The 12,416-nt window shown below is 38.3% G+C and overlaps 1 protein-coding gene across 5 annotated transcripts in view; it reads left to right on the top strand.

Moving 5' to 3' along the window:
* The window catches only part of Ahctf1 (AT-hook containing transcription factor 1), a 57,442-nt gene that overhangs the window by 19,038 nt on the left and 25,988 nt on the right, over positions 1-12,416 (top strand). For all 5 annotated transcript variants that reach the window (XM_052737787.1, XM_052737786.1, XM_052737785.1 and 2 more), the window contains exons 13-24: positions 661-751; positions 2,192-2,281; positions 3,136-3,276; positions 4,050-4,154; positions 5,830-5,923; positions 7,970-8,093; positions 8,241-8,297; positions 9,549-9,695; positions 10,206-10,393; positions 10,803-10,947; positions 11,028-11,159; positions 12,264-12,414. In XM_052737787.1, coding sequence (XP_052593747.1) covers positions 661-751; positions 2,192-2,281; positions 3,136-3,276; positions 4,050-4,154; positions 5,830-5,923; positions 7,970-8,093; positions 8,241-8,297; positions 9,549-9,695; positions 10,206-10,393; positions 10,803-10,947; positions 11,028-11,159; positions 12,264-12,414 — 1,465 coding nt within the window. The remainder of the gene's footprint in view (positions 1-660; positions 752-2,191; positions 2,282-3,135; positions 3,277-4,049; positions 4,155-5,829; positions 5,924-7,969; positions 8,094-8,240; positions 8,298-9,548; positions 9,696-10,205; positions 10,394-10,802; positions 10,948-11,027; positions 11,160-12,263; positions 12,415-12,416) is intronic.

Here is a 12,416-nt window from a genome sequence, read left to right as displayed (position 1 = left end):
ACAACCCTCTGTAACAACAGTTCCAGGGGACCTGATGCCTTCTTTTGACTGCTGTAGGCATCATGCAGACACACATGGTGCTCGTCTATACATGTAGGCAAAACACCTTTTTAAAAAAAGTCGCACATAGAGGTGGGCCTGTCAGTGTGAGCATGTATCCTAGTTATTGAGGCAGCAAGATCACAGGTTTAAAGTCAGGCTGGGCCACAGAATGTAGTCAAGGCTTGCTTGTCCACTTTAGTGAGACTCTATTTTAATAAAAAGAGGACTGAGGATATACAGCTCAGTGGTAGAGTGCTTACCTAACATGCCATGGACTCCAGTTTCAGTCCCAGTACCATCAATAAAAGTAAAACAGCTTAGAATTCCCTTAGCTGTCTAATCAGCTTCGTCAAACATGCCCTGCAAGTCGTCTGAGTGAGATTTCCCACCTCCTTACCGAGGCTGGTTATTACTGTCATTTGCTTTTCTCAGTGGTTTGTCCAGCTTGGCCTCAAACTTGTGATCCTCCTACCGCAGCCTCCCTCCTGAGTGCTGGGATTCTAGGCGTGGGATTTATTGTCTCTCCGCCTTTAGCCAGACTAGGGAGTCCTAACTCTTTTCCAGCCTTTGCCTGCTTGTGATTTCGTACTTACTGTCTTTCTCGTGAACACGGTTTAGGAAGAACAGTTAGAAGCTGTATTGTCAGCAGCAGTCCAGACAAGTTCCCTGGGACTCTTGACTGGCTCCATCAGAACATGGATAACAGAAGGTAACAGTTGGACTTTATTTTTAAAATTACAGTTCGTAGTTTAACTTTTTGGCTAAACTTTTTTTTATGAGATAATTGTAAATTCACATAAACTTGTATGACATAATAGAGTGAATCTGTATGCTTTATACCAGTTTTCTCCCCTGAGTGAGTAATGCAATCTAGCAAACCTCTTGTACAGTATCAGTATCACATTCCAAGATCCTGAGCATTGCCCTTCGTGTCTGCCTCCTTGCCTGGTGCCTGGCACTAATCTGCTCACTGCTGCTACAATTTTGTCATTTCTCATAGTCTGAGTCATGCCCTGTATAACTTTTATATACTTTTGCACTCTGCCAAATTCCCTGGAGATAACATTTACAGTGTAGTGTGTATCTCTTTTGCTCTTTACATGTGTCTATGCACACATGCATACGTGTACTCTGCCCCATATTGTTCTGTTGTAAACCAGTTTGAAAGAAAGCATCCTGTTTCTTACTCATTTCAATTTGATTTAACTAAAAACAAATGATGCTTACCTATAAAAACTTTGTGATTACAGAATGAAGAGTAACACCAATTGAGAACTTAGCAGTGTTCCAGAAATGTTTTATAGCTAGAGGGGTTTGGAGGAAATCAGCATCTTTTGTGTTTTTTAGTTTTTTGGGGGGGTTGTTTCTAGATAGGGTTCTTCTGGGTAGCCCTAGCTGTCCTGGAACTTACTCTGTAGACCAGATTTGAATACTTCTGACTCTGATTTAAATACTTCTGCCTCCTGAGTGCTGGAGTTAAAGGCATGTGCCTCCATGCCTAGCATGTTTTAAGTCTTTTAATATTCCTTAATCTGGTGAAATTTCTAATTGAATTTCTTTTGGTTTTTTGAGACAGGGTTTCTCTGTGTAGCTTTGTGCCTTTCCTGGATCTCGCTCTGTAGACCAGGCTGGCCTCGAACTCACAAAGATCCGCCTGGCTCTGCCTCCCGAGTGCTGGCATTAAAGGCGTGCACCACCACCGCCCAGCTGGTTTTGTTTTGTTTTTTTGGTTTTTTGAGACAGGGTTTCTCTGTGTAGCTTTGCGCCTTTCCTGGGACTCACTTGGTAGCCCAGGCTGGCCTCGAACTCACAGAGATCCGCCTGGCTCTGCCTCCCGAGTGCTGGGATTAAAGGCGTGCGCCACCACCGCCCGACTGTTTTGTTTTGTTTTAAGATTGCTTTCCAGTTTCTATTTATTGATCTTCGTGATACCCACTCTCTATCCCTCCTCTGCTTCATTAGGTTTTGTACCTTGGGCAGCATAGTTCATGCAATAAGGTGCACCAAGATACATTTGGTACCAGTTATTGTTAAGTTCATGAACTTGGTTAAGGTGCTTCCTGCCTGGTTCCTCCTATAAAGAACTGATTTTCATTTTGGAGTTAGTAATCATTCTTTTTATCTTTTTTCTTTTACAAATACAAATAAGAACAACCAAATTCTGCTGCTAATCTACGATTTGTTCTTGAGTGGACATGGAATAAGGTGGTTCTCACAAAAGAAGAATTTGACAGGCTTTGTAAGTATTAAGTCTGGATTCAGGACAAATTTTAATAGTTAAAAGCTAATCGTGATAGACAAGGTGTCAGTAACCTAGGTTGTCTTGAGCCTCACTATAGTCCATGCTTGCTTTGAACTTGTGGTGAGCCTCCTTCTTCAGCCTCCAAGTGCTTGAATTACAGGCATGAGCACATCTAGCTCAGTAATAGTTTTAGGAATGTAAAATCTTAAGGTTACAGTCCTGGAAGAAAACATTTAATTAAAGTCGTTGAAACAATTTTTAACAGAATCTTTTGACTGGCAACACATAAATTAATAAGCTACATTAGCATATCATCATAACTGTGTGGCAAAAGATGATCCTGCCTTTACCTCCCAAGTGCTGGTTTTACAGTTGTGTGCCTCCACATCTGGCTATCTGTAACTCAGCTGTTGTTGAAGTTTTAAATATTTTATACTGGTTAATGGAGACATTGTAGCTTTTTTGTTGTTTGTTTTTTTAACCTCTTATGATAATTCAAATGAGGATATAGTATTGTAAATTTACAAGAAGAAAATTAGAATTTCATTTAAGGGACGCAGAAATTAAGATAGTTATTGTTTATATTAGCCACATGTTAAATATTGGTGTGATTAAATGGTTTATTAAAATAAATCCATATCTTATGACCCATAGTAGTTAGGAGGATAAGCTGTAGCCCTATATTGAGTTTATAATCTTATTTTGACTCTGGTTTTATATTTAAAGCACTTTCTAAGTTCCTTGATAGTTGCCAGTTCTAGCCTGTATTTTTAAAGCCTATCATTCTTTAGAGTAATGGGACTTCCAGAAAAATGTGCATTGATTCTAATCTTGTATTTTAACCTTGGAAGGTGCACCATTATTTGATGGTTCATGTCGATTCATCGACCCACAAACCATACAGTCTATCCAGCAGTGCCATTTACTTCTTAGCAACCTTAATACCGTCTTAAGTTGTTTTGCAATGGAGGCCCAGGGCATCACTGAAAGAGGTATGCACTCTATACAATTGAGTGTTTTATTAAAGTCTACTTAATTCACTTAAAGTTCTTATTTACTTGGTGAGGCATTGTGTAAAGAGGAAATTATTTGTCCTACTTGGAATTTTTTTTTCAATTATTTGTATGCTATAGTGAATGTGCATGCATATACGCCATATTGTACAGATGTCACAGGACAACTCTGGTTGGTTCTTTCTGTCTATGTGTGTTCTGGGAATTGCACTTAGGTCTCATGGCTATTTTGATGAGCGTCTACTCATTGAGCCATCTTGCTGGCCTTAGAATTTACTACCAGTAGAATTTAAAATTTGAGGTTAACATGTATTTTTGTATTGAAAGAAGTGACTTTTTGTTGTTTTGTTTTTGCTTTATTTTGCCATTTCAGCAAAGGAAAAAGTACCATTTCATTTTAAGGCCTAATTTGAACAATCTATTTTTAATCTATTTTAATTACATTTTGCATGAAATAATTAATTGTAGTTTGCATAAAAATGCCTATTAGTTGGTGAGTTTTCTTTCTTCTTTTTTTTGGAGCTGAAGATCGAACCCAGGGCCTTGCGCTTGCTAGGCAAGCGCTCTACCACTGAGCTAAATCCCCAACCCCAAGTTTTCTTAACATTTTAGAGATTTGCTTAACCTCACTTTGACTCAATGTATACTAAATATAAACTAAATTTTATATATGCACACTGTTGACTGTTTTGATTGTCATTTGTGGTTGATAAATTGCAAGTTACACAACCAATGTTGATTCTTTTTTATAGGATTGGTGGACTTGAGCAATAAGCATATGGTTACCCAACTTATCTGTCAATATGCACAAATGGTTCTGTGGTTTTCTCATTCTGGGCTTTTACCTGAAGGCTTAGGTAAAGTATTTAATATATGAATATGATTGAAATAGCCTAACTCCATAATGTTAATTATTCTGTTCTGAGCCTCCATATTATGTTTTCTGGTCGTCATTCTTCCTTACTTTGTATCTTCATTGCCTCACAGAGGCTCTGTGTGTGTTCATTGGATTAGCATGTAAAATAGGAGCAAATTTGAGGAAACATGGCTTCTAAAATATCACTACCTATAACTTAGACCCATGGAACCGTGGTTTTGACAACCTCATTTACTGGTGTTAATGCTTTTGTTGTTGTCTGTTTTGACAAAGGGTCTCACTGTATATCCCTGTCTGGTTGGAAACTCATGTAGACTAGACTTGTCTCATTGTCTCAAAATCGTAGAGTTTCACATGACTCTGCCTCTGCCTCTTCCCTGTATGCTGGGACTAAAGGTATATGCCGACATGCCTGGCTTGTTGAGTGTTCTCTTAATAGGATTATATATTTATTTTGTAAGTTTTGTTTGTTTGTTTCCTGTGACAGGTTCTTACTATTAGCCCTGGCTGTCCTGGAACTCAAATATGTAGACTAGGCTGGCCTTGAACTCACAGAGATCCACCTGCCCCTGCCTTCTGAGTACTGGGATTAAAGGTATATACCCCATGCTGGCATTAATATGGTTATTAATACTTGCCATCAATTAAATGGTTCTTATAATCTCATAATATAAATACTGAGAATTAGTGACTTCTTGAGAAATTCTCAGTACTGGCTTTTGTAGAGTGTATTTACAGCAAAGGCCTGACTTGTATTTCTAGGAAGTACAGCATATTGACTTTAAAGTCGCTCTGCTCACTGCATGTGTAATTGTTGATCTCATTCTTTTCCAGTTTGTTTACATTCTAGCTTGAATAAATGGTGAATATTCTTTGTTTTCAAATTCCTTTTTGTGCCACAGGAGTAAAATGACTAGGAGTACTTTCTAGGCTATTAAATCCCACCCAGCATCCTTATTACAAACTCATGAGAGATTGTTTGTTTTCCTTATTTGCACATTTATTTGTTTGTTAGATGTATTTTTTGTTTTCGTTTTATTTTTCAAGACAGGATTTCTCTGTGTAGCTTTTGGAGCTTGTCCTGGAACTCACTATGTAGACCAGGCTGGCCTCGAACTCAGAGAGATCCTCCTGCTTCTGCTTCCCAAGTGCTGGGATTAAAGTCATGTGCCACCATGCCTAGCTTTGTTACATATATTTAAATAAACCCTTAGTACTTTAAGAATTTTGTGTATGTATTCAGTGTTTTTTGGTTATATTTAACCTATGCTCTTTCTCAAACTCCTTGTAGATCTATTCCCCCCCCCACACACAACTTTATACATACATTTTTTTTTTTTAAGAGTGTGTTCTTGTATTGATTAAATTTTAGCAAGACTGGGCTGGGCAGTAGTGGCACATGCCTTTAATCTCAGCACTCAGAAGGCAGAGGCAAACAGATCTCTGAGCTCAAGGTTAGCCTGGTCTACAAAGCAAGTTCCAGGATGGCCATGGTTACACATAGAAAACCTGTCTTGAAAAATAAATAAGTAAATAAATTTTAGCAAGACTAAAAATTTGTTACATAGTTAGAGTGAAGTCAATTGTTGTAACCTCAGTTTTGAGATGTTTTGGCACTGTTACTAACATTTTCCCAACTTTAATAAAACCGCCAGATGATGCTCTGCAGCTATCAAGGCTACGCTACAACTACCCTATCATTCAGAACTACTATACCAGTCGTCGGCAGAAGTGTGAGCGCTCGCCCAGGTACAGTGCAGCCTGACTTCAGACTGTAAAATGACGGTTTGAACTTCTTCATCAAGTATTGTCATGATTGACATTACTAGTTGGGTTGTTTGCTTTAACTTAATGTCTATACTTTTTTATTAAAAATAATTTTTTTCATACACTATATTCTGATTGTGACTCTCCCTCCCCCAACACCTCCCAGATCTTCCCACCCACCCAAATCTATATCCTTTCTTGTTCTCTCTCATTAGAAAGCAAACAGGCATCCAAACAAAAATAAGTAACAGCAAACCTGATCAGAACAAAAAAGAAATGGACAGAAAAACTTAGAGGCAAAGAAAATCCCAAACATACGTTGACAAACACAGAAATCCCCTAAAAACATAATCGGTAACTATAATGTATAAGGAAAAGACAGTAGGACAAGAAGAAAATGCCCACACAAAATATTAATGGGACAAAAATGACATTGAGTTTGTTTTGTGTTAGCCATCTACTGCTGGTAATATGCAAGTATTTGTGTATTACCAAAATCATAAATTCCAGTAGCAAGACTCTCAGATATCTAACCCGGTCTCATGAAATGTCCCTCCCACCCCACCTAAGTGTATATTCTTAACTCAGGGGATGGGGCCTTGTAGGTGATACGTATACATAGTGACCCTCAAAATTCCAACAAGAAAATCCTACAGCTGATAAACACTTTCAGCAGAGTAGCAGGATACAAAATTAATACACAGAACTCAGTAGCCTGCCTTTGTACAGAGGACAAACAAACTGAGAATGAAGTCAAGGAAGCAGTACCTTTCACAGTAGCCTCAAAATAAAATCTCTTACGGTACTCTAATCACACATGTAAGACTTTTATAGTAAACCCTTCTAAGACATTGAAGAAAAATTGAAGATTCAGAAGCTAGAAAGGTCTCCCATGCTCACTGATTGGTAGGCTTGATATAAGACTGGCCACCGACCTAATGCCTGCACTTTTAAATTAGAGTGCACTAAGATTCTTTTCTAAGTAAAATGATAGTCATGTGGGATCTGTCACAGGAGTTTGAAGAACCACTCTTCTACCCCCAGGAGTCTTCTACACATCGAAAACCTATTGGTTATTTTAACAGTTTTCAAAACTTTGATCTCTTTTTCCTTTTCTTATTTTTGGTAGTTTTCTCATAAAGGTAAAAGAAAAAAATGAATAGCCTAGTTAGGTGTTTTGAAATAAAACAGTTATGGTAGAAGAAACATTTAGACTCTGAATCCTGTCTCTGGACAGTCTTCCTCCTCCAATTGACCAAGTAGGGCATGGCTTGCAAGTACTGACTCCAGATTTCTTGAGTTCGATTCTCTTGAGAATAAGCTGTAATTCTCATGCGCTGTGAATTTTGGAAACCAGTGCTTTAGCATAACTGTGCTAGGATAATGGACATGAACTTGGGAAATTGATTGGGTGTATGGTTTTAATATTCTTTATTCTCGTATCTTGAGGCAGTAACTCATGATTTTGAACTTAAAAAGTTGTGTAGCCATTGTTTTGTAAGTACGTGTCCTTTGGAAGGTTTGCTTTTTTGTAAGCTGCGATAGAAATACAGAAGTTAAGTATGCAGGGCACTTAGTATATGTCTGGCTCTTAGGACAGTTTCAATAAATAAAAACTGCTCTTGCTGTTGTTAGGTGCGGGAATCGGCAAGGGTAGTATCTGTATCTCATTGGAAGTACTCAGTAAGACATTTTTGAATGTGTAAATCAGGATTCAGCTCTGAGTTGGAACAGAAATGTTTTTAGTACCTGGGACAAATGATTAGTTAAGAATGGTGGAAGATAGAACAGTCTCCACCCTCTTACTGGTTAAACCCCATTCTTTGCTGGCATGTAGTCTTCAGTGGCTGCCTAGGGAATGACTGAACTTGAAGCAACTTGGGGGTTTTTCTGACCAGTGCCACTTTATTTCTACAGTCTCATGATACTCAGGAAGTCTGCTTCTCACCTGTTGTTTGGTAATTGTATAGTTTATCAATGGTTAATTAATATTCATGCAGATAATCTGTAATGTTTGCCATATTGCAGAGGGAAGTGGAGCCATGATTGCTTGATGATTGACGGATTAGTTTCTCAACTAGGAGATCAAGTTGAGAAGTTGTGGAAACGGGATGAAGGAGGCACAGGAAAATATCCTCCTGCTAGCATCCATGTAGGTTACAGTAATATTTCAAGAGTCTGAGTGGAGGGAGGAGGAGTTCATAACTGAATGAAGTTTTCATGCCTGACACAGGCTAGAGAAAGTGGGACACCAAGAAAAGACTATAAAATGCACTGACATTTTATCTTTGTTTTCTAGGCACTACTCGACATATATTTATTAGACAACATTACTGAAACAAGCAAACATGCTATTGTATCCTTTAAACTTTTAATAACTATTTGTATATTACCAAAATCATAAAATTCCAGGAGCAAGTCTCTCAAATATCTAACCCAGTGTCATGAAATGTTTTCTCCCCCCGCCCCCAACCTAGGTATATATTCTTAACTCAGAATCAGTTGGTCAGGCTCAGATGGCTGATGACTAATGTAAAAGTTATAAAAATAAATGTCTTAGGCTACTTATTCTTGGGGTGACCTTGCCTTTTATCAGAGTCTCAGATGTGTTCAGAAGCAGCTGCTCTGGGACTGGCAGTTGGGGTGAGAGGAGTCGTAGATGAGTGGTGGTGCACTTACCAGCAGGTTTGAGGCCCTGGCATGAGCAAACGGTTACTAATACTGCTGGGGGCAAGCTGCTGTTCTCAGTAGAGTTCATTTACGTGCTGCCGATGAGAACCCTGAAAGTTCACACGGAGGCTGGAGATAAGGCTCAGTGAATGAAGTGCTTCTTTCCTAAGCATGAGGACCTGAGTTCATGTTCCCAGCACGTACAGAAAGCCAGGGCAGTAGTGTGTGCCTGCGGTCCCAGTGTTAGGGGAGCAGAGACACGGATTTTAGGACCTTACTAGCCAACCAGTTGAGCTGAGTGATAAGATCCAGGTTCAGTGAGAGACTTTCTCAAAAAATTCAAAGCAAGGTGTGAACACTATCTGGTGAGTTATCTCCCTCTATCTGACTTGTTTGTGGCCTCCATATATACCTGAGCATACTCATAAGCACATGGGTGCACATAATCACACACCATATACCCATACATAAACAAGTTTTTAAAGTGAGCTTGATACAGCCTTAGGTATCATTTGAACCTTAATGCTTTTTGTGACAATGTTTTGTCCTAATGTCATTTTAATCTAATATATTGTTTGTTCATAATTTATTAGATACTCCATGTGTTCGTTTAAACTGCCAGATTTTACCAAGTAAGAGTTTGATCTATAGCTCTTTTTAAATTTACTAAACAGGTTACTTAAATTTACTGTTTGTTTTAATGAACAAGATACATTTTTGTTCAGTCTTTTGTTTTAGCACTAAAAGAGGATAAATGAGGTTGGTATGGAACTACTTTTGCCTATGTTTAATGAACTATATTCATAGCTGGATATCCCTGGCAGCCTTGTAAACATGTTTTCTAAAACCTCTTGATTCTATATTTTATTCCCTATTCTAAGTATATATGTAGGATTGTTTTCTTTCTGTTTGTTGTCCTTAATCCTTTTTTTAAAAGACCATTTATTTGCTACTCGATATTATGTATTCCTTTCCAAACAAAATGGATACTCCCATCGAATCTTTTCCAACTGCCTTTGCTATTTCTTGGGGCCAAGTTAAGTTAGTTCAAGGATTTTGGCTGCTAGATCATAATGACTATGAGGTAAGTATTTCATTTGGAATATAAGCTTTTGTAAGTTAGTATACTGGAAAGATATATAACTAGATTGATTTTTGACACAAGATGATGTTGTCTATTTCTAGAGGGAATAGCACTTTAACTAGTGCTCTCATCCAAGCATCAAGAATACCAGTTGATAACCTCAGGTTACTAGCTGTTTAAAGAAGGGATCATACAGGTGGATGGTTGGGAATGGTGCAGCACTGAGTGTTGTGTTAAGAGATGTGTTTGGGTTTTGGTGTGAACCAAAGAAGACAGAATTTGTTAATGGGGCATGAAATTGGTATAGGAAGAATTTTACATACGAGGCCTCAAAGGTATGACGCCTTTGTTCTTTGTACTCTACCATAGATTAGCTCCTTTTAGCTTACATTAAGCTTACTTAATTTTGATTTCTGTGATTTTTTTTAATACTACTTGCCCTTTCTAAGGGCTGACTACTTTGTCTAAATACAAAGGACTGTATTTCTATTTAACACTTCATTTTTGCAGAATGGTTTAGATCTTCTGTTTCACCCAGTTACTGCAAAACCTGTGTCATGGCAGCATTCAAAGATCATTGAAGCCTTTATGAGTCAGGGACAGCACAAACAGGCTCTCCGGTATCTTCAGACAATGAAGCCCACAGTGTCCAGTAGCAGTGATGTTATCCTTCACCTCACTGTTCTGCTTTTTAATAGGTAAGTACATCCAGTGTCTTACCTCCTTGTGAAAGAACACAAGGCATTTTCCTAAGCTGAAATAAAATTTACTTTGTCTAGGACCTAGTACACTGTGAGAAATGAATTGTTTCAAGTATTTTATAGTTGAACATGGAAATTACCTTTGAAATACTATAAGCAGGTGACTTTTCTATGTGTTCTATGGCTTTTTAAACCTTTGGTACTGGGCTGGAGAGATGGCTCAATGGTTAAGAGCACAGGCTGCTATTCTAGAGGTCCTGAGTTCAATTCCCAGCAACCACATGGTGGCTCACAACCATCTGTAATGAGATCTGGCATGCAGGCAGAACACTGTATACATAATAAATAAATAAATCTTTAAAAAACAAAACAAAACAAAAACAAAAACCTTTGGTACTGATTTCAGATGCATGGTTGAGGCCTGGAACTTACTGAGACAAAACTCAAACAGAGTGAATATAGAAGAACTATTAAAGCACGCTTATGAAGTTTGTCAGGAGATGGGCTTAATGGAGGATTTACTGAAGCTACCATTTACAGACACTGAACAGGTAATTAATCACCAATCAGTGTAGACTTAAAGAAATTTAGAGTAAATTGATAGTTTACACATCTCTTTTGTTCTTCCTAGGAATGTTTAGTGAAATTTTTACAATCCAGTACCAGTGTTCAGAATCAGGAATTCCTTCTAGTTCACCATTTACAGCGTGCCAATTATATTTCTGCATTGAAACTAAACCAGACTCTGAAGAATAATCTGACGGTATGATTAAAGTTTTCTCATTGTGTGAAACAAGAGAATGAGAAAAACTGAAACCTTTTTTACTTTTCAAGATCTTAGTTTAATGACCATTTGCTTTACATTGTCTTGAACTTGGGTAATCCTCATTGATATGGTTAACATTGGGAACTACTTACAGAATACTGTGTGTGCCACTGTGTTCACTTAGAGAAAAGGAAGAGTACTAGAGAGTAGGAGTCTAAATATAGAGACACAGAAAAGCTGGGATCAGTTGCACTGGGCTCTTTTAGGGGAGAACCCACAGCACAGCTTGTTTATTATATGCAGTTAAACAGGGAGTTGGGGCTATTGCATACAGCTGAACAAAGAGGCTAGGTTATTCTATGCAGATAAATGAGGAGGTACGGTTTATGGTATACAGCTGGATCAAGAAGACAGGTTTATTTAATCTTGGTACAAGCAGTCTTCAGGCCATAAATATCCAGGGGAATAAAGCTACATTTCAGCCCGGGCGGTGGTGGCACACGCCTTTAATCCCAGCACTCGGGAGGCAGAGGCAGGCAGATCTCTGAATTTGAGGCCAGCCTGGTCTCCAAAGCGAGTTCTAGGAAAGGCGCAAAACTACACAGAGAAACCCTGTCTCGAAAAAAAAGGGAAAAAAAAAAAAAAGCTACATTTCCTGTATATGCCTTTAACATTCACATGAACCAGAGGAAGCCTTTGCCTCTATGTGTGTGGAGTGGGGGTATTTTCCATCTTCCCGTGTGCCTGAGGCTTTTGGTTCTTGGCATGCCCATGGCCATGTAAACACCACACATTCACTCAGAACTTAATGCACTCAGGGCTTTCTCTGCTCCCCACATGAAGGTACATGCAAAGGAGCGCATTTTGTGTTACGCTCCTTTTGTTTGTATTCATTGTGAAAAATTAAGGCTTGGGAGTGGATATTTGGAGTGTATAGATATATACACAATTTTAAGGACGTTTATGAAGTCTGAGCTGGAAAAAATGTGGATAGAAGGAAGATACTATAGGACATTCATAATTAAAATTTCAGTGATAAATATATAATAGTAGCATCTAACATTACGAAGATTAAATTTTTGTTAATTATGTGTTCAATAGAGTGATCGTGACCCACGTTTGCGGGAGAGATCAGTGGCTCGAAATTCTATATTAGACCAGTATGGGAAAATTTTACCTAGAGTCCAGAGAAAATTAGCCGTTGAGCGAGCTAAGCCTTACCATCTGTCAACATCATCAGTTTTTCAAGAAGGT

The sequence above is a fragment of the Peromyscus californicus genome, unplaced genomic scaffold, assembly GCF_007827085.1.
Source record: "Peromyscus californicus insignis strain IS unplaced genomic scaffold, ASM782708v3 Scaffold_14__1_contigs__length_90479793_seg_2, whole genome shotgun sequence".
Lineage (NCBI taxonomy): Eukaryota > Metazoa > Chordata > Mammalia > Rodentia > Cricetidae > Peromyscus > Peromyscus californicus.
This window is presented reverse-complemented; position numbering and strand designations above follow the sequence as displayed.